The 26,584-nt window shown below is 47.1% G+C and overlaps 1 protein-coding gene across 5 annotated transcripts in view; it reads right to left on the minus strand.

Moving 5' to 3' along the window:
• ZNF384 (zinc finger protein 384) overlaps positions 1 to 21,106 on the minus strand; it is a 28,421-nt gene extending 7,315 nt beyond the window's left edge. Inside the window, exons 1-8 of one of the 5 annotated variants that reach the window (XM_082206068.1) lie at positions 20,730 to 21,104; positions 16,747 to 16,817; positions 16,417 to 16,657; positions 14,675 to 15,005; positions 11,035 to 11,157; positions 2,458 to 2,682; positions 1,699 to 1,881; positions 778 to 856 (exon numbers count right to left, since the gene is read on the minus strand). In XM_082206068.1, coding sequence (XP_082062194.1) covers positions 778 to 856; positions 1,699 to 1,881; positions 2,458 to 2,682; positions 11,035 to 11,157; positions 14,675 to 15,005; positions 16,417 to 16,657; positions 16,747 to 16,817; positions 20,730 to 21,027 — 1,551 coding nt within the window. In that variant the 5' untranslated portion in view covers positions 21,028 to 21,104. Of the gene's footprint in view, positions 1 to 777; positions 857 to 1,698; positions 1,882 to 2,457; positions 2,683 to 11,034; positions 11,158 to 14,674; positions 15,006 to 16,416; positions 16,658 to 16,746; positions 16,818 to 17,291; positions 18,782 to 20,729 lie in introns of those variants that run through there. The other 4 variants (XM_082206071.1, XM_082206070.1, XM_082206069.1 and 1 more) reach the window with 4 other exon arrangements.
• Positions 21,107 to 26,584: the final 5,478 nt, after the last annotated feature.

The raw sequence follows: 26,584 nt of genomic DNA on the forward strand, positions 1-26,584 counted from the left end.
AAGCAACCAAATCAGACTGCACCACAGTAATTGAAAAAAGCCACATATGAACATCCTTGCCTTGTCCTTTAACAGATATTTAAACTTCCATCTCTCTCTCTCTCTCTCTCTCTCTCTCTCTCTCACACACACACACACATATTTCTTCAGGCTGCTTATTTTGATTCAGAATTGCAAGCCTGCAGTAGGATAAAACTGGTCTGTTCCATTTATTGCACAATGTCTAGTGAACACTTCATTAATTTTATGCAATATCGGTACTAAAACTACTAATATTGGGATCAGAGAATCATAGAATTGTAGAGTCGGAAAGGACCCCAAGGATCCTCTAGTCCAATCCCCTGCAGGGCATCTATCCCATATGGGGACTGAACCAGCAACCTTGCCATTATCAGCACCACGTTCTAAGCAACTGAGATATCCATAAAAGCAGACTAAACTGATTGAACTTAAGGACCCGCTGAGATCAATGGGAGCTGTCTTATCCCCAGCCCACCCTCCAAAAATAACTCCAGGGATTTCAATATTTTCACAGTTCTTTTAAATTCTGATGAATGCCCACCCCCCTTACAGTAAACAACTTCCTGCTCATTCTAGGCTCTCAACACAACCCTGGTCACACCCATAGATCCTGCACTCAAGGAATGAACAGATATAGAGATGCCTTCTTTTCTAACACTCTCCAGTCAGAACTCCTTTCTGCTCTGGTTTGGAGAGATGAAGGACCATATAGTGCCATACTTCAAAAGGGAATACGAAGCAATTTCACCACCTTACCTGCAGGTTGGAGAGCTGCGTGAAAGCCTTTTCGCACCCAGGGTGAGCACATTTGTAGGGCCGGTCTCCAGTATGAATCCTGCCGCAGAAAGGAAAAGCGCAAAGGGAAGATGAGCAGGAGAAACACTGAAACAGAACCCTGCTCCCAGCAAGCCCTACAGATGAGCTAAGCAAGAGGCGAACTCCCCTCCACCAGGCTTATTCGTTCACTTCTCTTGTGTGAACCCCGTGTTGCAAACCCTTCCTCCTTCGACTTGAGCTAGCTAAGGGCAGGGGAAGCATGCAAGATCGTGCAAGAAAAAAAGAAGAGGGACAAGCAGCTCCTGGGCAAAAGGCAAGCTCACCGGTATCACAGTCACCCGCGGCCGTGCCAAGGCAAGGGACTGGAGAGCAAGGTCTCTGCTCAGGCAGAGAGGCCTGTGGGCAATCTCCTTCTGCCCTCCACACCGCCCAAGGACAGGCCCACAGATCCATTCATCGGCCTTCTGAAAGAACCACCCCCAATGCCAGGCCAAAATTGCTAAAGGAAGTGGCTCCCCTTTCTTACCCAATGGAAGCTTCTCCACACCCTTGCTCCCATTCCTGTCCTCCATCCCCCTTCCCATAGGTCGGGCCCCCTAATGACCCGTGTCTGCCTCCCGCTCTCTCTCTCTGTGACCCCCTGGGGGAAAAGTGTGGGGGGCAAGGGAGACTTCCCCAGGGCAGGCCCCTGCCCGCCCCTGCCCTGGCATGGTCAGTTGCCTTTTCTGCAGCCCTCACTCCATCCTCTCTGGTGGGCCGCTCCCTTGCAATTTACGGGGCTGGTCTGCCTCCCCCTCCCCACGTTCCCCCCACTCTGCATGCTTGGCGTGCGTGCTCCAAAAAGGTGCATGCTGACGGCACGGGGGGCCAGGCTGGGCCCCCAGCCTCCTTGGCCCTTACCGTGTGTGCTGCTGTAGGTGGGAGAGCTGGCGGAACGCCTTCTGGCAGTAACGGCACGTGTAGGGTTTGACCCCAGAATGGATGCGGAGGTGCTGGGCCAGGTAGGAGGTGTTGGCGAAGCTCTTGGAGCAGTGAGGGCACTTGTGCGGCTTGACAATCGCCGTGTGGAGCTTGGAGTGGATCCTGCCGAAGAGGAGGAGGAGGAGGAGCAGGGGCAGCAGTTGGGATATGACCGCCAGCTGGCTAGCAAGGACAACATGAGGGATGGCGCCATGCTGCCTGGCGACAGGGGAGGGGAAACCAAGGAGCGCTCTTGCCCCCAGCAAAGAAAGAACGAAAGGCCGAGAGCGCTAGCTGCACCAGGAGGTCAGAGAGAGGAGAACCGGGCTGGCAGATGTGGGCGCTTGGGAAGCCCCGGGGCTGGGGGGGGCTTGGGGGGTAGGGGCGGCTGCTCAGGAAGTGCCGTTTGGGGAGGCTGCCAGTCCTGACCTACAGCTTTCAGTCTCCCACGGATCACAGAGGAATGCCTGTCTTGGGCGGCTATACAGCCCCCCTCCACTCGCCCCAGGCGGCTCTTTAGGAGAGGGCTAGAGAGCACACACGGAGGAGTACCTTTTGCTCAGTGCACTAACGGGGGAACCACTGGCAGTCAATGCCAACGCTGCCCTGAGCAGTCTCCCCCAAACGGGCACCTGCCTCATGCGAAGATGCCGGCAGCACATGCAGCGCGGAAGGCTCCCCCGCCCTCGCGGCCCTTACCGTGTGTGCTGCTGTAGGTGGGAGAGCTGGCGGAAGGCCTTCTGGCAGTAGCTGCAGGTGTAGGGCTTGGCGCCCGAGTGGATGCGTATGTGCTGGGCCAGGTAGGAGCTGTTGGCGAAGCTCTTGGAGCAGTGAGGGCACTTGTGGGGCTTTGCCTCGGTGTGGGTTTTGGAGTGGATCTGCATCTCCGACTTGGAGTAGAAGGTCAGGGAACACATCCGGCACCTGAGACCAGGGCGAGGGCGAAAGAGACAGGGTCACACACCCGGGACCGAGGATACCTATCCTCTGCTCGCTAGAAGGCTGCTGCTACCCCCAAGGGCTACCTCCTCCACCCCCAAATTCTGTTTTTTCCTAATTCAGTTTTGGTGAAGCGGATCTACAATAAGCTACACTTCAACTAGGGCAGGGGTGGGAATATTCCATCATGGTTCTGGTTGGGGCCCCCAGGCAAAACTAAGGGAGCATCCAATGGGTGGAATTCAACATAGCACTACATGAGAAAGGTCCGCTCACACAACGAGACTTTTCCGCTCTCTCCTCCCCAAGTGTGCCCCCCCCAACTTGTTCTGGAAGCCCCCACCCCCAGCCTTCCAGAGCAGATTTAGGGGGCACACAGGGAAGAGAAGCAGGAAGTCCTATTGCATGAGTGGACCTCGTTTCGCACATGCAACGACTGGGGTGAATCTACCTCGGGTAATCAACTCTGCACATTAAACTCTGTGCAAACTACTCAGAAAAGTCAAATGCTTTGACATTAGCTCAGAGCAAGGTCACTGAGAAGTGTCAGAGACTGGGCATGGCCTGGGCAGAGGTCCAAGCGGTGGATAGAGGACATGAAGGCTGCATTTGGCCTTGGGCTCACGGCTCCCCCCTCCCCTCCCCAGTGCCCTAGGATGTGGAGCTAAAGAAACCACGACACAGATACCCACAATGGATGCAAACTGAGATGCCATGATACAAGCAATTGCTTTCTGCTCTGTAGAACTGAGTGCTGATTTTACTCAACAATGCCATCTGAATCCACGGCATATAGTGTTAGAACAGTCACTTGCCTTTCCCAAACCAAAGAGCTAATCTCTAACCTATTCCCAAGCCTAGGTAAGCATTAAAAATTATAAGACACCCCCTCTTTTCAGGAGGAAATGGCCACAATCCCAGGACTAGAGGGGCTGCAGTTCACTTATGAAAAGGATGGCACACAAATTGCTCCTTTTCTACAGCTGATTGATTGGGAAACCTCTGCAAATCGTCTTAGTACCTGGGATATCCCCTACTACTGGATGGTAAATGTTGCTTACTTACATTTCATTAACAACAGAACATATCTTTTTTTAAATGCCACCATCATCAATAACAACCTAACATTTAGATAATGCACATATTCTAAAAGAACTTCACACATTGCAGGTTTTTTGTAAGATACGACAGGGTAAAGTTGGTCAGTATCAGCCTCATATTGCCAATGGGAGGGACTATGGCAGGCATAGGCTGACCGGCCCTCCAGATGTTTTGGACTACAATTCCCATCATCTCTGACCACTGGTCCTGTTAGCTAGGGATCATGGAAGTTCTGGGCCAAAACATCTGGAGGGCCGAAGTTTGCCTATGCCTGGACTGCGGCTCCCTAATGAGTTGAGGGAAGGCAGAGACAAGATTCAAGCTAAGGATTTCCTGATTCATAGCCCCACCTTCACCATGCAAGGGCTCAGATATGCTTTATAGGTAGGAGCACATTATTCACAAGGAAGATCACATGTTCAGGAAAGTCATGTGACCATAACTCAGACGTTCCTTCTCATTCTGCTTTGACTGGCGGGAAGGGAACTGCTGCTTCACGATATACAGGCCGCCCTTTCATTGTCTCATTCTACGTTTTATTTATTTAATTAAACATTTTATTTCAATAAATGTATTAAAATATGTTTTTATGTATTAAAAATTTGTTTATTTTATGAAATACATGATAAAAGGACACAGTAAGAAACCAAAACAACAACTCCCATTTTAAATCCCTAACTGTTTTCTCATATGGCAGAGACAATTTTATAACAACACAGAATTCAGAGTTCATATACAGGTTTCCATATGAACCTGCTGGACCCTGAGACCATCTTCTCAGGCCCTTCTATGCATGCCTCCTCCACGAGAGGTCCAGAGGGTGGCAACAGGAGAACAGGTCCTTCTCTGCATCGGCTCCCTGTTTGCGAAATGCTCTCCCCAGGGAAGTTCGCTGGCCCTAACCCTTTAGGCACCAGGCAAAAATGTTCCTTTTTAACCAGGCCTCCTTGGGCTGATTACCATCCAATGCCCTTTTAAAATATGTTGGGGGGATAGGGTTGCTTTTGTTTTTATTATGTATTTTGCGATTTTATATTGTGATTTTATCCTGTGAACTGCCCTGAGACCTGTGGGTATAGGGCGGTATACAAATTTAATAAATAATAATAAATGACAATTAATAGATGACAATAACAGAGTACTTTTTCAGACCGTTTGTGAAAGCAGAATGGTACTGCATGGCCATGAGCACATGGCAGTAATGAAGCAACGCTTTCTGTATTTCGCTCTGCCAACAGTATCTATTGCTTGCCTTTTCGGATAGATTTTTAAATAGTTCATGTATGAACTGGCACGCTCCCTTTTCCATGCAATTAAAGCAGGGCTTTCCCAGACTGGCTAGAGCTCCAACACCCCCTCCCAAAATAGCCGCCCATAACACAAGGCTTTGGTTTGAATTTCTAGGATTAACTTCTTTTTTTAAAAAAAAACAAACAAAAATGTCTGGTGTCTAGTAAAATCCAACAGATGGTTTTGATTATGCAAAACCTTTTAAAAATGGGAGCCTCACATGAAATGCCACTCTCTGCAGGTTTGAGTGTCAAGATCTCACAACTGGATTTCCTATAGATAGAAAATTCTTGTCATAGCTAAGCTGTTAACTCATTTTCCCCAGCATAACAGTCTTCAGCAACCCAGCTGAAATGGAGGTGGCCTCTAGGAAAGTTTGCATGAGCATTCCTCTGAGGAGAACAAGGGAAGGACAGAAGTAGCTGCTTTGAGAGAAAGAAGAGGGTTTTCAGTCTCAACTTTCCTTCCCAATTTTTGTTAGCCGTTACATAAAAAGCTGGTCTTAAAAACTCCCCAATTTTCCTTCCTCAGTATTCAGAAAGCTCTGTGAGGTTATCAAAACAGCTTTCTAAAAGGCTGCCATGGCCATCTCGGCCTCTTAAACCAGGCAGGATCGCTGTGCGAGATCCCGACCACACACTGCTAGAAGAATGAAGATCAGTAGAGGGAAATATCATGGCAAAGTTTTCCACTTATAAAACTGTGATAGAAAATTACCATAGGAAAGCAGGACATTTTTAACCCCGCAGATGAAAAAGAATGCGCTATTACATGTACACATTTTGTTTTTAAGAACAAAGTGGGGCACTTCAGATCTTAAACAGGGAACAATGACCCCAACATAGATATTTCTACATGTTGTGCTTTCCTATTTCTCAGCGCAGGGACCTCTGCTTGCGAACTCACCCAAATCTTCTGCAAAGCCACCTGCAAACAATTCAACATGCAGGAATGACTTGGGGCAGCCACAGGGAAGTGCTTTTGAGAGTAAGGAGTAAGGCAAGCCATGAACATTAAGTCAAAACCAACACACACTCCTTTGCAAGTCACCCAGGGACCATGGAGACGTTTCTCCAGCTCTCTGACTTTCAGAAAAATGTACCTACACTTAACTGGTTCTCCCCTCTAGAAGCATATGAACAATATCAAAAAATGTAAGCCTGGGTATACCGTATTTTTCGCCCTATAGGATGCACTTTTTCCCATCCAAAAATGAAGGGGAAATCTTGTGTGCATCCTATGGGGCGAATGCAGGCTTTCGCTGAAGCTTGGAGAGCGAGAGGGGTCCGTGCGCACCGACCCCTCTCGCTCTCCAGGCTTCAGGAAGCTATCAGCAAGCCTGGAGAGCCCGTGGGAGTTCCCGCAAGGCTCCCTAGGCTGTGGATAGCAGTCTGCTGCCCAGAGCACGCGCGCGGAGGGGGGGGAATAATTCCTCCCCCTTTATTCCCCCCCCCCAAAAAAAACCAACTAGGTGTGTCCTATGGGCTGGTGCACCCTATAGGGCGAAAAATACGATACTTCACTTGGGCTGAAAAGCTCACAGGAACACCACCTTCTGGAGAGTCCCTCCCTAGCTCAGTGAGGGAATACATGCCTTACATGCATATGGTTCAACCCGCAGCAAGGCTGAGGAAGAACACAGCTTGAGACCTTGGCGAGTCAATGCCAGAATAAGCAGTACTCAGCTAGGACCAGTTTCAGGATTTATGGATCTCTATGCTGGGACTGAGAGAAAGCATATACGCCCACAGCTGTCATAGTAGTTATTAACCCATACAAGCCGGAGAAGGAACATTAGTGCTGCACTGTGAAAAGGTGGCATCCTTTTCAAAATCTAATGCTCAAAGCAGCCGCATAGATCATCCTTACAATGGTTCCATGTCCTCCGTATTTCAGAGAAGAGGCTAGAAAATTGAGCTTACTGAAATCCGACCTGGGGATTTACTGACTCAAAACTCGTGCCAAACCAGCCCTACATCAAACTCAACGCTCAGCGCATACTTGGGAATCGGCAACTCGTTTTAATCACTGAGCTCTTCTTTGCTCTTGACTGAATCCATCTTTCTAAGCCAACCACAGAATGCAAATAGTTGCCAAAATCAAACATTACACCACACCATCAATTCCCAAGTGCTGCGGGTTTCTTGTTTGTTTCCCCCCTGTAAATGCAGAAGCTGGGGGTTGTACTCTGAATATATTCTCTCATTCACATGCATGCCTAAACAAGCTGATCTGGCAAACAAAGCTAAAACCATTTGGTTGTCTGGCAGGACCACCTTCAAACCAGTGGTGTCAAATATCCAGGCACCAGTATTAGAAACTCAGTGCCCAATGGCTCCTTAAACCAGGGTTACAGTCGCCAAAACGGAATGTCTAGTTGCCATTTGGGGCCAGACGGCAAAAGTCACATTTTTCAATATGTTTTGGTTCCTGAAATTTGTTCCGACTGTGCAGATAAAACACCGCTAATAGAATCCCAAAGGATGTGTTGCCACTGTGCGAAAACAGGCAAGATCCAAGGAACCCCAGGCGTGCACCTCCAGATGGTGGAGCTGTCAGGCACCCTCCTGGCACCCAGGCATCCTCACTTGGTCACAAGTGGCTGATAGTAAAGGTAAAGGTACCCCTGCCCGTACGGGCCAGTCTTGACAGACTCTAGGGTTGTGCGCTCATCTCACTCTAGAGGCCGGGAGCCAGCGCTATCCGCAGACACTTCCGGGTCACGTTGCCAGCGTGACAAGCTGCATCTGGCGAGCCAGCGCAGCACACGGAATGCCATTTACCTTCCCGCTAGTAAGCGGTCCCTATTTATCTACTTGCACCTGGGGGTGCTTTCGAACTGCTAGGTTGGCAGGCGCTGGGACCTAACGACGGGAGCGCACCCCGCCGCGGGGATTCGAACCGCCGACCTGACGATCGGCAAGTCCTAGGCGCTGAGGTTTTACCCACAGTGCCACCCGCGTCCCTATGGCTGATAGCTAGGTGCAAAATGTGCCTGGCGAATTTTGAACACTGCCGGGCACATGCCCACTAGCACCAGGAATCAAGCTGCAACAGGGTTCAAGGACAAGTGCCTTAAGATGGGGAACCATACTGGGTGGAGTGGGGAAAGGCTCAGGAAGCCCAGACACAAAACACCCCTTCAACAAATGCTGAGAAGAGTTGGGTGAGTACACTATAAAAGAAGTATCAAAATGGTAAAAAGGTCAAGGGACCCCCGACCGTTAGGTCCAGTCGTGGCCGACTCTGGGGTTGTGGTGCTCATCTCGTTTTATTGGCCAAGGGAGCCGGCGTACAGCTTCTGGGTCATGTGGCCAGCTTGACTAAGCTGCTTCTGGTGAACCAGAGCAGTGCACAGAAACGCCGTTTACCTTCCCACCGGAGCGGTACCTATTTATCTACTTGCACTTTGATGTGCTTTTGAACTGCTAGGTTGGCAGGAGGAGAGACCGAGCAACGGGAGCTCACCCCGTTGCGGGGATTCGAACCTCCAACCTTCTGATCGGCAAGTGCTAGCCTCTGTGGTTTAACCCACAGCACCACCCGCGTCTCTATCAAAATGGTAACGGAAGCCTAAATCTCCTGCAGTTAGTAGCATTGGAACCCACAGATATCACACACAAGCATGCACTGATGACTGGAAGCAGGCCCTGAGGCACCAATGAAAGGAGTGTTAGGTGCCCTTAACACTATTCCTTCCTTTCAGTTGGTGAACTCTCAAACAGCTTGGGGACATGGCCATGTGAAGAGGAGCAGGGAGTCAATGTCAAATCAACGGAGTAACTCACACTGGATTATGCCCTCTTAGAAATTCCTCACCAAAGACTCCAGAGGAAACTTAGCCGCCATAGGATAAAGAACAGGAAGCAGAGAGTGGAATAAGTAGACTGTTCTCACAACAGAGAAATTTAATCAGTGGGGTCCCTCAAGGACCTGCACCGGGGCCTGTGGTTTTAAGCTCATTCATCTGAAGCTAGAGGCAAGCAGTGATGTAGTCAAATTTGCTGAGAACACTAAATTGCTCAGGGTAATAAAAATAAAGAGGTTGAGAGAAATCAGTCCATGTTAGCAGGTGGGGTGATTGCCTAGGAAAGCGATTTAGGATTGGGTTGGATAAATCAATGAAAAAGACAACTGAGGGTACAACAGTGTTGAAAATGACATTCCATGTCAGGGATCATTAGGAAAGGAATCAAAAATAAAATTGCCTATATTGTAAGGCTAGGGTTGTGATTTTTCGATTGACTTGCCTAAGATCCAGGACAAAGTGCTGCCTTTCGGAGAACCCCCCAACCCTGAAGTCAATTCCGCCTTTTAAATCCCGGTAATGGCAGCCCTAGTAATGCGTTTGTGCGAATCTATACAAAATGTATATGCAGGCATCATGAGAGGGATATAGCACCGATGCCTCACTGCTAGACTTCCCACAAGATGCTGGACTAGACAGGACTTTGGTCTGATCCAGAAGACCTCTTATGTTCACTTCAGCACCGCCATCATGCATGCACCTTCTCCTCTCAGACAGGCATCCACACTTCACTATGTGAAGGCAGCGCTCAAGCTGGAGATGCACAAGAACTGGGGAAGACCCAACAGCAATGCAATACCATATGGCCCCAGGATGCTCTACGGCGAAAAAGGATAATAAAAAAGGCTGTACCGAAACTGCAAAAGATAAGACACAGCCTCACAGTGGTGCCAAGAAATCAATCTTTATCAAATATAGTTCTTGCCTAGCTCTGCAGTGTTTTACAGAAATGATTATTGGATAGAGAACGATTTCTTGGCGCCATTTTGAGGCTCTGCCTGCTCAACCCCTTCCTCTGTATGCTGCTACAACGACCTGCTTCACGACATAACATTCATTATAAGCCTTAGCTGCAGCAGCAGCAGCAGCAGTCTGCTCCCATTGTAACTGTGGGTGCTCAGAACCATCTTTCTTAAAAGTGTTTCAACAGGACAGACTTTGACACGCTCACAACTGGACTCATTTCCAACAGAGGGGGGCATCTGCCTACACTTGATACCCACAGCTTTGGCCCAAAGTTGGGTATGGTTGAATATAACGTAACCATGTCCCATCAGGAGGAGGCAGTGACAAGAGGGCTCTGGGAAAATAGCTGTGTATGTCTGGCAACAAAACTATTCCGCCCCGCCTCATTGTAAGGACTGTATAAATGAGAAAAACCAAACCTAGCCTAGAGGATGCGATGGGTGGTAGTTACATGGCACAGAGGGTATCTGGAGCTTCTACAACTAGAACTCTTGCTGTTTCACCATGTGATGAGCTGCTGGATCTGTAAATGAAAGGGCTCCCTGGCGGCAAAGTATTCTTCGGCTACACAGTGACTTAATCCCAAGCCTTTTGTCTTCTCCCCATCCTCAGACCTCAAAGGACCACAAAAGTTATCAGGTCCAGTTGGGACTTTGCCTAGGCCATTGCAACCTCAACTGTACACGCCTGCCCAGCAATGACGAGGTCTCAGAACTGGTCACTGATACACCAGAGACTAAAGCCAAGGCTCTGTGTCATGGTCAAGTGGGCAAGATGTCCCAACATCCAAAGCCCCCTTGAATGGGATCAAAGAGGAAGTGGCCAGTAAGAGGCTAGGTCTACTGGATTTTTTTCAAGGGACCCTTCTATGAATGCACTATCAGCCTGGGTGGAAACACTTCTGAACATGAGATCTTGTTAAAAGTTCTACTGTTTACTGAATTAAATAGCTTCACGCTGTTGCCCTTTAGGCACACAAAGAACACTGGGTGTCGCATTTCGCTGCCAAACTGCTGTAGGTAACTGAAAGTCTCCCCCCACCCAAAGGCTATTGTTACTATAATTGTATTCTGCAGCACCTTCTCAAGATCTGACAATCCCAAAACATCTGCGCCTATTTTTGCTTGAATAAACACTCAGAAACAACCACATTTTTGAATATCAGTACTAACTTGAAGTGATCTTTTCCATGAACGAAACCAGAAGCTGGGAAGTCCAAGCTCTGACAACTATACCAAGTATTAACGCAGCCAGCACATCCTGCAAACCATGAAGTTCTAGGCTCCCCAGGGATCCTGGTCAACAGAGAGGAAGATTTTCATAATCAAAGTTTAGTGGAGGGGGATATAGTTGGGAGAAAAATCAGTTACAATTGGTGGTGGAGATCTCACACCCAACACAGAATATTAGCTTATAAATTGGGCTGAAGTACTTGCTGCCAGAGATTGGGTCCAATTGGTACAGATTAAGAGAAAAGATCCAACGAACCTGCGTAAGCAGCAGTTATCCTGTTACAGCAATGCCAACCCTTTTAAGCTTCCCTCCTATAGGACAGCAGCTCCAATCTGCCACCACTACTTCTCGTCTGTCCTTGTCCCCTTAGTAGGGTCATGTGGAATGCTGCAGTGATAGTAAGTCACAAATGACAGAACTCACCTCCTATGCGATTCTTAAAAGGTGCAGGCAGGCCTATCAGGGTCTAGCAATCCCATTGCCCCAGGCTCTGAAAGCTCAATTGCGCATCTGCTTCCTTATCCCCTACATCTTACTTTGTCCTTGGTCCTTCCCTGCTGCCCCATTTTATTATACCCAACCAATAATAATTGCTTCCTTAAGTTGCAACTTTCTAGTCCGCTTGCTTCTTTGTTCTGTTTGCTCTAACACAAGTTTTTCCCAAACTTGGGTCTCCAGCTGTTTTTGGACTACAACTCCCATCATCCCTAGCTAGCAAGACCAGTGGTAAAGGATGGTGGGAATTGTAGTCCAAAAACAGCTCTAACCACTCCCGCCTTCCTTCCCTATGCCACATACTCTCCCTTGAAGCTGAGATATCTCTTTTTCAGCAGCCCTTTCTTCCCGCAACTCCAAGACTTCTTTGCTCACTAGGCCGTTCCTCCCTTACCTGCTCTTCCCTCAGCCTCTGATTTCTCAATCCATCACCAACTCTGCACTCTTCCATCAGCCACTTTGCTTCTGGGCTTCCTCTCCCTTGACCCCTTTCACCATTCTTCAGCCTGTCCCTCAAGGGCTTTCAAGTTTTTAACCCAGCAGAATTGGCAACATTCCCCCTTTTTAACCAAAGTTGGGCTGAAAACATTCTAATGCCTTTGCTCCTGGAGTAGCCGGAACGTTGTCAATGAGAATGTGCTGTGCAATCACACCTGATCATCTGATCAATGTCAGAGGCTCCATATTTTGTACTGCACTGGAGCAAGGAGTAAGTAGTAAGAAGTTTCTTTGGTAGAAATGACAAATACTGAAGAAACAATCCATTTTATTCTGAAAAGCAATTTGCTTCTTCAACAGTCCTAATAAACTACTATAAGCACATTAAGAAACTACAAGTTGCCGCCTTGCCCCAATGTAGTCGTATAGTTTTGCTGGATTATGGCCACAGAGGACAAGCCAAGCCATTATCATTTAGAAACACTTGAGAGACGCTAATAAGCAAACTAGGACAGCAGCCCTCACCAGCTACAGAAGTCAACAATGGAAGTAAAAGGATAGAGTGCCAGCAGCACAAATCCTGCTTTGAATTCAGTTGCAAAACTAACAGGGCACGGAAAAACAGAACTAAGAACACTCCTCAGCACAAGTTCAAGACAAAATGAGCTGGCTTGTACCATTGCACCATAATGATCCTGGATTCCAGCAAACTAATTAATGCTACTTAGTAAAAATAAATATAGTATGCAAGACCATCTTACTTACATGGAAGAGAACCCTGTAGTACAGACAGCAAACACCCCCACACAAGCACAACCTGTTCAGCCACACCACATGTTACAAGAGCTCGGCACAAGAGACAACTGGAATTGCTATTTGAGAGACAAATTCCTCAGAATTACAGAACAGTCAGAGCAATAGTTCAGCTATGCCAATATACTGAAACTACAAGTATCAAATATTCAGAATCCACCCTAGGACAAAGAAAGTATGACTATTCAGTATCTCATATTTACACAAGACTTGCAGCAGATGGAATTAAAGATGCTCTCAGCATAAAATTATAGCCCCAGGCAATTTGCACTAGCCTCTCAAGAGTCCAATACTTTATTTTAACAATGGAATATAATCCTGGGAACTGAGGGCAACTTGTTTCTGTCTGGGCACCTTCACTGGCAACAAACAGACCAATCAAGCATTAGAAGGACACAACCATTGTTATCAAGGAAATCAACTTCCCAATCTTTTTCCATGGTCACATTTGACTTCAAATCTCCATTTAGGTTGAGATGTTAAGCTTAAGCTAAGGCACCCAAGACAATAAGGAAGCAGCCCCATGATTTCCTTCTTTAGCACATTCACTTCCAAGAGACTCTTTTACCAGTTTTGCAAAGAGGTACGAGAACTCCAAAATCTGAAGATACTTTCCTCCTGGTCTGGTCCCTAACACAATCAACCAACCTAGGGTGTAATCACTAACAAGCCTGCTTAGAGTTCTGGCAAAGGAAAACTCTGTATGTCAGACACTACAACCACCAGTCAACACGTTAGCATGCATTAGCACCCATCAAAGCTAGGAGCCTCTACTCATGATGTATAGACAAAACTCGTTTTGCACTAAACAAACCTTTGCACTCAGCATCTGTGGCAGAAAAACTTAAGATATTACTAGCTCTCTAGGTGCCCTCCACCCCCACTGATCTGGGCAAACCCCTCATTGAAGTATGAAATCTATGAGAAGTAAAGTGGGGTTTAAAGTCCTGTTTTAGCTCATCCGATTGAGGTCAGTCCAGATATTGGTAGCTTTGCCTCCCCAGCCCCCAATTCTCTTTCTCCACTTCCCCCTCCAGTTTTTCCTCCTACATCTCTGTTTTATAACTTTTGTTGTGTTTTGGTTTCTAATGGAATGCATAGCCTCATGTTCTTTCTCCAGTTAAGGGGATGTTAAAGTGATCTACAAAAGCTTTGTTTCACCCCAGTTCTCCTATCACAAACTTGCAGCAAAGGAAAGCCCAAGAAGCCTTAGACCAGAGGATAACCTCCTGGTTCTTAGCATCTCCCACCATCTTGGAATAGGCAACACCTGTGCCTTAGGTTCTTTTCCCTTTCCAATTCTTCTTTCTCTCCTGAAGCATATCTACCTTTTAGTGACAGATGCAAAAACAGCCACCACCCCATGGCATCCCCTATAAAAGCCTTGTAAGGGATGCAATGTATTTCTGGCATCTATCACTGTCCCCTTTCCACAATTACCATGGCACCAACACATTGCTTCGTCTCATTCTTTATGTCCTGATCCTCTAGAGATCGACTCAAATAGTTGCTGGTCCTATCTGAATGCTGCTTCTGTAACTAATCCCCCCCCCCTGTAATTAACCATTTATTCAATTATTCCAGGATTGGTTGCTCTTCTTATTGCTAATTCCAGAGTGGCCCTTGAGCCATGCTATGATTTTTGGTTCACAAGCCGAACATGTGTTCCTCAAGACCAGACAGGTAAGCATTTCTCTGGTGTCCCTCATCTAACACTACCGCAACTCTTTTATTTCCCTTCTGCCAAGATCATGATTAAACCAGAACCAATGAAGTCTAAAATTCAAACGCACACTAGCTGCCCAGATGCAACTTTGAGTCCCATAACTACACCTGTATGTCTTGCCATCTTTGTGCTGGTCTTCATCATCCTCATTTGATAGCACAAAAGGGTCACTCATCTCTGGCAGGCCAGATTCCTGCAGCCGCTTCTTTTTTCGACCGCGAGGAGCTTTGGGGGTTATACCTCCAGCACCACCGGCCGCCCCACCCTCTGAAAGAGCTGTGGCCCCCTTCTTGGAAAGGTCAGGTACGACTTGGAGAGTTGCCTGGGAGCCAGGGGGAAGCGCTGAGACAATCATTGGTGCAGAGATGGGAAAGGTTTGCACGGAAGAGGCTGTGGTCACCAGAGACCCAGAGGGAGAAGTGATCACCAGGCCAGGACCTGCAATGAGGAAAAAGGGAAGGGTCAGATCCCAACTCCATCTTTCAAGATGTCCAAGGAAAGGAAGACTTGCACGTTTAACGGTTTTGTCACAAAAGGCATTCCATATGCTGCAGTAATTAAGAGTCGGACTAGGACTTGGGTTGCTGCGAGGATAAAGGGGGCTGGGGAGAGGAAGAACACTGAATATTGGGTTTCAACAAATCTCACCACCACAATGACTGTGGGACTCTTTTTTGGCAAGCATGACAAGTGACCAGCATTTATCTTGATTAGGGCTGAGTGATCTATTGATATATTACCCCAAACCTCGTCCAAAACTGGTTTCAAGTCCATATCATGATACTGATTTCATTATTTTGGACCTGGCAATATATTGTGAATCAGTGTGTAGTGTGTGTGTGTGTATGATGCAGAAAGCACAATGTGGGGAAAACCGTGCAGCCAGCCAATGCCTCTACATTGCTCCATTCTTATTTCAGACACTGATATATCAGTATCTTGCGATGTTTAGCTGGTGATACATCACGATATTGAAAACTAGATGATTGCCCAGCCCTACTCTCAATTGTGAAGCTGCAATGGTAGGTGGAGATCGTTTGCTGGTGACCTCCCATCCATGCCCAGCTCCAAAGCTGAGGAAGGCTGTAGATTGTTGACAGCTGCATTCCAAAAGAACCCAAAGAGCTTGGGCAACCCATGGCCTAACTAGGACCTCCTTTTCTAGGCTTTTCCTGCTTCTGGGCAGTAAAACTGTATAAGGAGAACTTGACATTGCTGCCTGAGAACAGCTGGGCTGACCTTCAGAACTGAGATGCAAACTCCCCCTTCCATCCCCAGCCAAGTAGACAAGATGCATGGGAGCTGGTGAATACAACTTTGGTAGACCTCTTTGTGTATGATAATTTGTATTTCTCAGAGGAAGGGTGTAATAAAGACACAAACAATACAGTCGTACCTTGGATCCCGAATGCCTTGTGAGTCGAATGTTTTGGCTCCCAAACGCCACAAACCCGGAAGCAAGTGTTCCGGTTTGAGAACGTTCTTTGGAACCTGAACATCCTGTTTGGCTTCTGCGGCTTCCAATTGGCTGCAGGGGCTTCTTGCAGCCAATCGGAAGCCGCGCCTTGGTTTTTTAATGTTTAGGAAGTTGAAAGGACTTCTGTAATAGATTCCATTCGACTTCAGAGGTACGACTGTACAGGACTGAAACCGAGACATTCATCTAGGCAACAAGTAGATAGTTATGGGACAGAAGCATTCAGGCCATACTGTGCCTTCAGACAGCATGCTCTTCTTTTTTTACCACCTGAGACAAGGATTAGCCTTGCTCTTTGACCAAGAACGGCCCAAACACCGTTTCTTTGAGCTGCACCCCTCCACTGCTACGGCACCCTCCCAGTCCTCTCACCTGTTGTCATGAGCCCAGCAGACTGCACAGGCACCACAGTGATGTTCTGCGTCACAGAAGCCTGACTGTGTGGAGTTAGCTGTTCTGGCTTGGTGTCAGAATCCATAGAAATGTTGGTGGGAAGGGCCACGGAGGTGGGTACAGTCAGTAGGGTGGGATAGTGGGCAGGAGCCAGACCGCAGCCCTTCTCTGAGGGCAAGAGCTGCTCCTTCATCTTGTTAATGAACATACTGTTGTCAATCTACAGCGGGAAGGAGGAAAGGGGAAGAGTTTAGAATAGCTACGGGGTAAACACTGCATGAAGCACGTTGCTGCTTGGTTACTCCTTACCTGTCCTGAAACTGTGGGCACTGCTGGCCAAAAATATGGGGAGGAGTTGAAGTGAGATTCTTCCATTCTAGCTGGGGGAGATAAAAACAGAGAAGGGTTGATGTTAAACCGGGGAACCTTTCTACGTTACTACTGAGACACAGTGACTTTCTTATTTCAAGACAGCCCCAACTCTACTCCTGACACTCCATAACCTGGCTAAGCAATTTGGGGGCTGCTAATATGCTCTGATGTTCCAAATTATCCAAAATTTTCACTCTTCCTTCCAGTGCACTGCTTTGGGGGTTCTCCCAACATCCGCCTGAGACAATTTTGGAGGATGAGGATGGAGGGTGAAGCTCTCTTAAGCTAACAGGAGTTGTTAGTTGAATCCCACCCATGGGCTTCATAGAAAGATGAGAATTTTGTGCTACTCAGACCAACATGGCAGGCGCAGGGGACGGGACCTTCATGTTTCTCTCGCTTTTCTCCTGAAACTTTGCCCAGATGACAAAGAAAATACAGAAAGGGAGATGTTGCACAAATGCGCATGGTTGCAATCTTACCAAAATCTTAAACAAAACGAACACCTTCCTCGGTGCGGAACTTTGGATGACAGAACTGCAGAACAATCCCTAGCAACCGAGGACACAGGCAGCAGATAAAGAAGCCTGCATTTCATCATTCTGAAGTCTATTAATGATTGCTGAATACTGGAAGTTCGAAAGAGGTCTCATTCGCTTCAGCCCATTGGGATGCAATGAGGTGGGGCCACATGGCCCAGCTGTTCTGCTGACTTTGCTCAGCCAAAGGATACGTCTCTTAGCTCTGAATCCTCTGAGATCAACAGGACATAAAAAAACCTTTCCCCTCTCCCAGATGTGTCAACAGAACGCCAAAGTCCTGGGTCCGGGCTCCCTGTTTGTAGTCACTCCCATGCTGCTAGTACACAACTCTCTAAAATAGGATATGCTTGACTAGTGCCACCCAATCTTAATTTTTCCTTCAGTCTGGAGGCCTTTGAAAAAGCCTCACTGCAAGAGCTAGAGTATTAAAAGAATATCCCAAACAGAACATGCAATGGTGATTTTTTTTTTATAAAACACAACTGACATCCTTAGGTATGTCCTGGGTGTTCCACCTCATCATACACCCTTTATGTATGACAGACCTGCCAGGAAAATGTTGCTTTATTTTTCTTAAAGCCATGTCCAGAGCCACCCACAATCATTCATGATTATACATCTGAAATGCATGGCAGTAGAGTGTTGCCAAGAAATCATGTTAGTTGAGCCTTAATTTAAGTAGGAACAACAGCTAAGGAAAGACAGTTTTACAGAATTTTCCAAAATAAACATGGAGAAAATGTGAGCTTTACACCACAGCACAACTTCCACAATAGAAAGTTTACTTAATATGATAATGCCTACATATTTTCTAATACAAAACATGCAGCATGGGCCTCCCAATGACCTCTAATGAACAACGGTTGCAATCCTATGCACACTTCCTTGGCGGTAACTTTGGAATGGGATTATATGGGAAAGTTATTTCTGTTGTCAAAGATAAGCCAAATAAACTTTTTTCTCACCTCCAGTCACCCATCAAGGGTTACCAGTGCAACTTTAAAGCACAACAAACTTTCCAACCAAAGTTTGTATTTACTGACAAAACAGATAATTTAAGAACAATCTGCAGAAAGACCACATTACTTACTAACATACTGTCACATATTCAAATTTCATTCACCTCCAGCTTATAATTACAGAGTTCCCAAGGGTTTCCATCAAAGATTACCACTAAGGATTAAGTATGGAGCAATAAAGCTATTAAGAAACATTATTCTTGATATCACTGACTGTTCAAAGCAAACCAAACTTATTGGGCATGCCTCAGGAGGGTGTGTTTAATTTTTCAACATTCAAATTCAAAATCTGAGGGGTGCTAAAAAGCTGCAAGGACTTGGGAACTCAAAATATATTTTGGTTAAATTAATATATTTTAGTTTTGCTTGGAAAGTAGTATGTGTGCAAAATTGTATAGAAATCATTAAAAATGATTGTCAAGCACTTGCAGTTATATTACTTGACATTTTCAGAAGATATTTTTTTCAAAAAGTAATTAAAATGTCCAATCACAAAAATAATAATTTAAATTCCTTGCACCCAAAAACTTATTTTTTAGGACTCCTCACTAAAGAAATTTGCAAAAATTAAGTTTCATCTCCTAAAATGACATGCCCTAATGACTCAGGCTGGACCATAAGGTACTATGGACAATTAAACAAGCTACAGAGAAGGGAAAGTACCTTATACAGAAATAAGCGTACTCAAGTGCCATATTTCAGGGGTCTAGCTACTAACATCTGATACATCAATACAGATTGCAAACTCAGACCTGTGCCCCTGAAAGGCCTAGAGAGCAAGATGAGGTGCTTTTAAGGGCAGACTCCAGCAAAGAAAAAAAGAAACAGAAAGTTGCAGATACAAACACCCTGCTTACAATTCAGATTGTGGGAGAGCAAGAACTCATATATTGCAATGCTAAACTATGTTTATCCAATGTCAACTATAAAAACATTAGGACCCCCACCCCAGAACATACAAGAAAATATAAAAACAAAGCAGCAACGTATCCAGTGGGCAAGATCCACCTACTACAAGACCTCTCCTTTCTGGAACTGTTTTGCCACCTGCTTCCAGGTAACCCAAATGACCTCCCTGCACAAAACCACAGCAGCTCCAAGAAGTCACATTTTAGAATTGGCGTGAGGAAGATTTTTTATCAGCATTCGGAGTGCGGCCCGCAGGAGAAGAGCAATGCACTTAAAAGCTGTACACTGAAATAAGAGGACAATTTGGTGGGGAAGCATATGCAGCCCTTGGCCCTGGGGGGAAAAGCGAAAGGAGGAACCCATTTAAGCCCATAAGGAAAACTCCATCAGATCAGGCTATGGGCCAAATGCCTATACAGTGGTACCTCTGGTTACATACGCTTTAGGATACATACGCTTCAGGTTACAGACTCCGCTGACCCAGAAATAGTGCTTCAGGTTAAGAACTTTGCTTCAGGAGGAGAACTGAAATCGTGCTCCGATGGCGCAGCGGCAGCAGGAGGCCCCATTAGCTAAAGTGGGGCTTCAGGTTAAGAACAGTTTCAGGTTAAGTACGGACCTCCGGAACGAATTAAGTACTGAACCCGAGGTACCACTGTAGAGAGCGCCACTAGCTGGGCATGAAGGCACACCCCCCCTACCCAAAATAAAAAAATTCCTTCCAGTAGCACCTTAAAGACCAACTAAGTTAGTTCTTGGTATGAGCTTTCGTGTGCATGCACACTTCTTCAGATACACTGAAACAGAAGTTGCCAGATCCTTCTATACAGTGAGAAGGTGGGGAGGGGTATTACTCAGAAGGGTGGTGGGAATGGGAGATTGGCAGATAGCTGAGATGAGCCTGTTGACGACTCTTAATGACTGCAATAGGTCTTACAGGAAAAGGCAAGGGGTGAGAAGGATCTGGCTACTTCTGTTTCAGTGTATCTGAAGAAGTGTGCATGCACACGAAAGCTCATACCAAGAACTAACTTAGTTGGTCTTTAAGGTGCTACTGGAAGGAATTTTTTTATTTTGACTATGGCAGACCAACACGGCTACCTACCTGTAACTGCAACCCCCTACCCACTATGCTGTCTGTCCTCAGCTTCTGGCGTCCAGCAGGATGCTGCCTCTGACCACGGAGGTCCCACAGGGGCACCGACCACCTCACCTTCCGCAAACCTGACTGAACCCCCGCCCCCCTTTCAAGCCCTCCAAACCGCAATGCCAGAAGCGGCTCCCTTCTCCCGGTCCCCCCGCCGTTCAGCAACCCGCCTCAGAGAACCGCCAAGGCGGCGGGGAGGGGAGCCGTGGTCGCCCCCGGCCAGCCAACCCCCGACCCCCGCCAGCCCCCCTCGCCCCCAGCAGCCCCCCTCGCCCCCAGCAGCCCCCCTTCGCTGGCACTGACCCCGCCCGCGGCCCCTCGCTCTCCGCCCTGCCCGGGCCGAGGCAGGGAACAGCGGCCGGGCCGACGCGGAGTCCAGCGGCGCACGGGCCGCGAGCTGAGGTGGGGCAGCCCCGGAGCCTCCGCCGACGATGCCGCCGCCGCCGCCTCCTCCTCCCGCCGCCGCCGCCGCCGCCACCGAGGCTCCCGCGGACAGCCAGGCGGACAGCAGGCAGCCCTTGTCTTCCGTTTCCGGGTGACCCAGCCCCGAGAGGGCGCCTTGCCGAGGGAAGCCGCTCATGCTTTCCCGCCCGCTGCCCATCGCCCGGCTCCTCCCGCCCGGCCCGGCCCCCGGAGGCAGCGCCCCGGCTCTGGCCCAAGTGGCGGCAACGGCAGCCTCCTCCTCCTCCTCACCGGAAAAGGGGGCCGCCAATCACTTCCGGGGGCGAGGGGGCGGGGCCTGGACGTTAAAACTTCCGGGGCGCCCGGAGAGATTACGGCTGGACAGAGGGGCCCCCCCTCTCGCGCGCCGGAAGTGACGCGGACGGTGGCCGAAAGCCGGAGTTCCAAAGCGGAGGGCGGCGGGCGCGACGGCGGCAGCGGGTCTGGCCAGGCGGCTTCCCTCAGCCACGGGCTTGAGGCCTGGCTTCCCCTCCTCTGGGGACGCCGCTGTTCTGCTTCCTTCTTGCTTCTGTTATGCGTGTTGTTGTTGTTTTGGCTTGTGTTTTTTATGTGGTGAACCGTTCCGAGATCTACGGGTAAAGGGCGGTACAGCACAGTGGGACCTCGGGTTAAGAACTTAATTCGTTCCGTTTGCTGAATGAATAATTTGAATTGGAATACAAAAAGGGGAGGTATGAGGAGGTCCGAGAAATAAGTTAAATGAAAATAAGTGAAATGAAATTATATGTGTTTTTAATTTTTGTTTTTTGTCTTTTTTGTATAAATTTTGAAAGCTTAATAATTTATTTATTTTTAAAGAACTTAATTCGTTCCGGAGGTCCTTTCTTAACCTGAAACTGTGCTTAACCTGAAGCACCACTTTAGCTAATGGCGCCTCCTGCTGCTGCTGCTGCTGCGCCGCTGCTGCACAATTTCCGTTCTCATCCTGAAGCAAAGTTCTTAACCCAAGGTACTATTTCTGGGTTAGCGGAGTCTGTAACCTGAAGGGTATGTAACCCGAGGCACCACTGTATTTCCTGCTGCAATACATGGTGTTGTATTTTGGGAATTATCCAGTGTTGTTTTTTTCTGTGGGGACGCTGGGGGACACATACTCCTAAACGTTTTGTGCATCTAAGTTTGGCCTCATTGAAGGGCAGTATTTCAATATGAGTAGGAAAAGGAGAGTACAGTGGTACCTCAGGTTACAGACTCCACTAACCCAGAAATAGTACCTCAGGTTAAGAACTTTGCTTCAGGATGAGAACAGAAATTGCGCGCTGGCGGTGCAGCGGGAGGCCCCATTAGCTAAAGTGGTGCTTCAGGTTAAGAACAGTTTCAGGTTAAGAACGGACCTCCAGAACGAATTAAGTACTTAACCCGAGGTACCACTGTATACAGATTTAGTAAGTAAATAAATAGTAATAGCTGTCCCCGTTAAAGCTCTGGTTTTCCCAGTAGTGATGTATGGAAGTGAGAGCTGGACCATAAAGAAGGCTGATCGCCGAAGAATTGATGCTTTTGAATTCTGGTGCTGGAGGAGACTCTGGAGAGTCCCATGGACTGCAGGAAGATCAAACCTCTCCATTCTGAAGGAAATCAGCCCCGAGTGCTCACGGGAAGGACAGATCCTGAAGCTGAGGCTCCAATACTTTGGCCACCTCAGGAGAAGAGAAGACTCCCTGGAAAAGACCCTGATGTTGGGAAAGATGGAGGGCACAAGGAGAAGGGGGTGACAGAGGATGAGATGGTGGGACAGTGTTCTCGAAGCTACCAGCATGGGTCTGACCAAACTGCGGGATGCAGTGGAAGACAGGAGTGCCTAGCGTGCTCTGGTCCAGGGGGTCACGAAGAGGCAGACACGACTAAACTACTAAACAACAACAATAGCTGCCCCCGAGTTAAATCAGTAAAGAGGCCTGGCTCGCTCGCATTGCCTTCCAAGGGGCTCCTCAGCTGTTTTCTCCAGGCCTTTGGCCAGATAGTAGCCGCACTGGAGTGATTGATGCAGGCGGGGGACTCTCTTTTTCTCCCTCTCTGCCCCCAGTGGAATATCTCGGCTTCCTTTCCCGAGCTCTGTCTCTCGGCTGCGCGTTTAAAGCAAACACTAACCTTTTATCTCTTTGAGGTTACTCAGAATATAAGTGGGAAAGGCATTTCTGCTTCACAGGCCAGGAAGAAGCAGTCTCTAGTCCTGCCCTGTAGGGTGTTTGTTATTACAGGGGGGCAAACATTTTGCATGGGGGTTCCGTTCCTGGCCCCTCTGTATGTCGGTGGAGCACGTATGAGCCCCTTCCGCCCTCTTCCAGGTCCAAAAGGACTTGCGCTTTGTCAGTCACTTGTCATTTAGGTGTGCGGAAAATGGTCACCACCTGTATTATTATTGCCTAATAAATACAAATGCATTGGAATGGCAGGCAAACACTGGGGTGCCTAGGTCTTGTTTATTTTCAAAATATGTTACTAATATACAGAAGCAGATTTAGGGCACTGGGTGCTGACGTGAGCAGAGCATCGTGCAGAAAAAAAGGAGAGTTGCGGGGGAGGCACTGAATTCAGGTCTTGCACAGGTGCTGCTAAAATTTGAAAGACTAAAGTCTGTACCTGCTAATAAGGTGTGTGTTTTTCAGCTCTTGTAAACTGCCATGTGATCTTAGGATGAAGAGCGGTGTATAAACCAAATAATAAATATATCTTAATACAGTGAAGTAAATCATTTCCCTTGTATCTAGAGTCCAACTGTTCTGCAATGGATCCAGCACCAGTTGCATATTCTTTGTCTCTGACCCTTCCCTCCATTTGTGGCTACGGTTCTGTCACAAGATGCCAAATGGTCTCACTTCAATGCAGTTGCTTCAAATAATAATAGTAATAATAAAAAATAATAAATTTTATTTATATCCCGCCCTCCCCAGCCGAAGCCGGGCTCAGGGCGGCTAACAACAATAAAACAGTACAAAAGTACAGCATAAACAACATTCTAAAACCATTCATTATAAAATTAATTAATTCAAGCCACTGGCAACCATTGGGCCAGAGCTCCGCGAAGATTGCCGAGGGAGGGAGTCAGGCTGTGCCCTGGCCAAAGGCCTGGTGGAACAGCTCTGTCTTGCACGCCCTGCGGAAGAATGTCAAGTCCCGCAGGGCCCTAGTCTCTTGTGACAGAGTGTTCCACCAGAGCGGAGCCACAGCCGAAAAAGCCCTGGCTCTAGTTGAGGCCAGCCTAACCTCTCTGTGGCCTGGGACCTTGAATATGTTTTTATTTGAAGACCGTAAGTTTCTCTGTGGGGCATACCAGGAGAGGCGGTCCCGTAGGTATGAGGGTCCTAGGCCGTATAGGGCTTTAAAGGTTAAAACCAGCACCTTAGGTCTTCTTGAATCAACAGAATATTTCTGAAGCAAAGCAATGCACACTAAAAGTGCTTAATGTCTTATTTTTCTGCCTGTTGGAAAACTAATAAATTGTTATGGGGGGGAACTAAGGTGGTAATCAATAAATGAGAGTAAATATGTATTAGACAAGCATTCTGTTTTGAAAGGGGACAGTGAACTAAAAATACAAAGATGCAAAATGCCTTAGAAGCTGCTGTAGCTCTTCCAACAGCTATTTTTGAATTACCGTATTATTTATAAAAATACAGAAGATTCCCCTGCCAGATGTGCTGCCTAGGAACCAGGGCCAGGCTGCACCATATGTTTTGCTTCCTAGGGAACAGGATATCTCCTTACCTGGGCTGCAGGACAATTTGTAGTTCTTGCCTCCACCATTCATCCTGTACAGTAGGGATAGGGAACAAGTATAAATACACAACATGGTAAGAACAACTTCCCATCAGTTCATTTCATAACAGCATTGCAACATCACTGCAAGATGATGATTTGAAGTAGAGGCATTTCAAATCTATTAAGCCCTAATTGTTGTTTCTCTGCTTTTTCAGAGTAAGGTGAAACATCTTGATTGTATCCATGTATCTGAGGAAGTGAGTTCCAGTCCATTATTTCTTACATTTTGTCCCTTCTAAGCAGGTACAGGAGGCATGCATGTTTCCTAGTGCTGTGTTGTCCCATGAAAATAGGCCATAATTAATGTGCTTGCCATTGAATTCTGTTGGGCTTGCTACTAAATGGGTATTTAAAATGGATGTGTGACTCCCCACATCCAGAGTCTTTATTGAGTGATTGCCAGTATTAGCCATAGTGTAGACCCCTTGGTTTCAGTGGGTCTACTTTGAGTATGACTAACATTCAGTATCACTCATTGGTTTAACAGTGGTGTTACATGCTACTTCGGCAATGAGGTAATCCTGGAGGCAAGAACTAGTGGAGAGGTGTATTGTTTACACAGTTGCTGGTTTTCATCTACAACGCGATGGAAAATTACCCACTATAGTACATCTAAATGAAAAAATAAACTACGCCCAACAGATTCTACTCCCACATGGTCTTGCTTGCCCACCCCCAGTGAGCATACCAGACATAACCTTCTTAGTTGAAGTTCTCAACTCTGAAACTTGGGAGACTTGTCTAGCCCTTTTCTTGCAAACCTTTAAGAAGATGGTGAAGACAGTGTTGTTTCACTAGGCCTTCAATAGTGGGTTGATTTGCTCCCTCTGATTAGTCTTGTTACAGCAGGTATCTGAACCATCATGCGTATCCAGCACAGACATGTATTCACACACCCAATGAGAGGTTTGAGATCTTTTGCTGGAGTTATAACGTGCACCCATTTGTGAATATGTGTTTGCCTAAATAAAACACCTGATATCTGGTAGTTTATTCTGGACTGGTAATCCTAAAGACCTCTTAAATGCCAAACTGGTGACCCAGTAATTTTTAGAGGCAAGCAAACAGCTGTATATTGACACATTGACTAAGAAAGCTTGTTTCAGACAGTGAAATTACAATTTGAGATGGCAGCAAATCCTACCATACATACACACCTTTATCTAAAGAGTGGAATAACCCCTACTCGTTCTCAGAATTCTACAGAAGGGAGCACTAATTTAAGAAATGGAGGTGGAGGGAAGGAGAGTATACCTGTTTCTAAGCATATGTGTGTTCTTGTGAGCTCTGAATGAAGGTCATCGTTGGAGCTAGGAGAGCCACTGATTACAAATTTTAGGATTCCTTCCAGGCATGCCCAAAGTACGTTTCAGGGACCTAATCCGGCCTGACAGTTGGTTTAATCTGGCCCTGTGGCAGTAAATCCGGCCCTGTGGCAGTAAAATCCCCCCAAAAGCAACTTCAATCCTAAAAAAGTTCAGCAACTTTGGTCAGCCCTCACGCATGTTCACTTCATCACATCTGGCCCTCTTTGAAAAAAGTTTGGGCACCCCTGCTTTATACCCTTCTGGTCAAGGCATGCCAGTAGAGAGGGGAGGGGGCCTTGAGATGAACAGCTGGTTTTATTGTGCTTTTGAATTTATCCCAGAATTTCTTGCCTGCTTCACCCATCTTGCAAATTCAGTGTTTTGAGTGAAAGTCATCCTAGTGACCTGAACTGGCTACCTTTTGCCTGTTGTCTGCCTCACCATTTGGGAGTCTGAATACAGCATACTTGGCAACTATATTTACATGCATTGACTTTTATGCAAAGTGTGAGGAACTCGGGATATGCCTGAATGCCTTCAGGATGTGTTTGGAGTTGAGGCTGGTATCAGACTTCTACCCAGATCAAGCAAGGTTCACGATGCAGAATCTCATGTCCTATTTATGTC

The sequence above is a fragment of the Podarcis vaucheri genome, assembly GCF_965113315.1.
Source record: "Podarcis vaucheri genome assembly, chromosome: 17".
NCBI classification, from domain to species: domain Eukaryota; kingdom Metazoa; phylum Chordata; class Lepidosauria; order Squamata; family Lacertidae; genus Podarcis; species Podarcis vaucheri.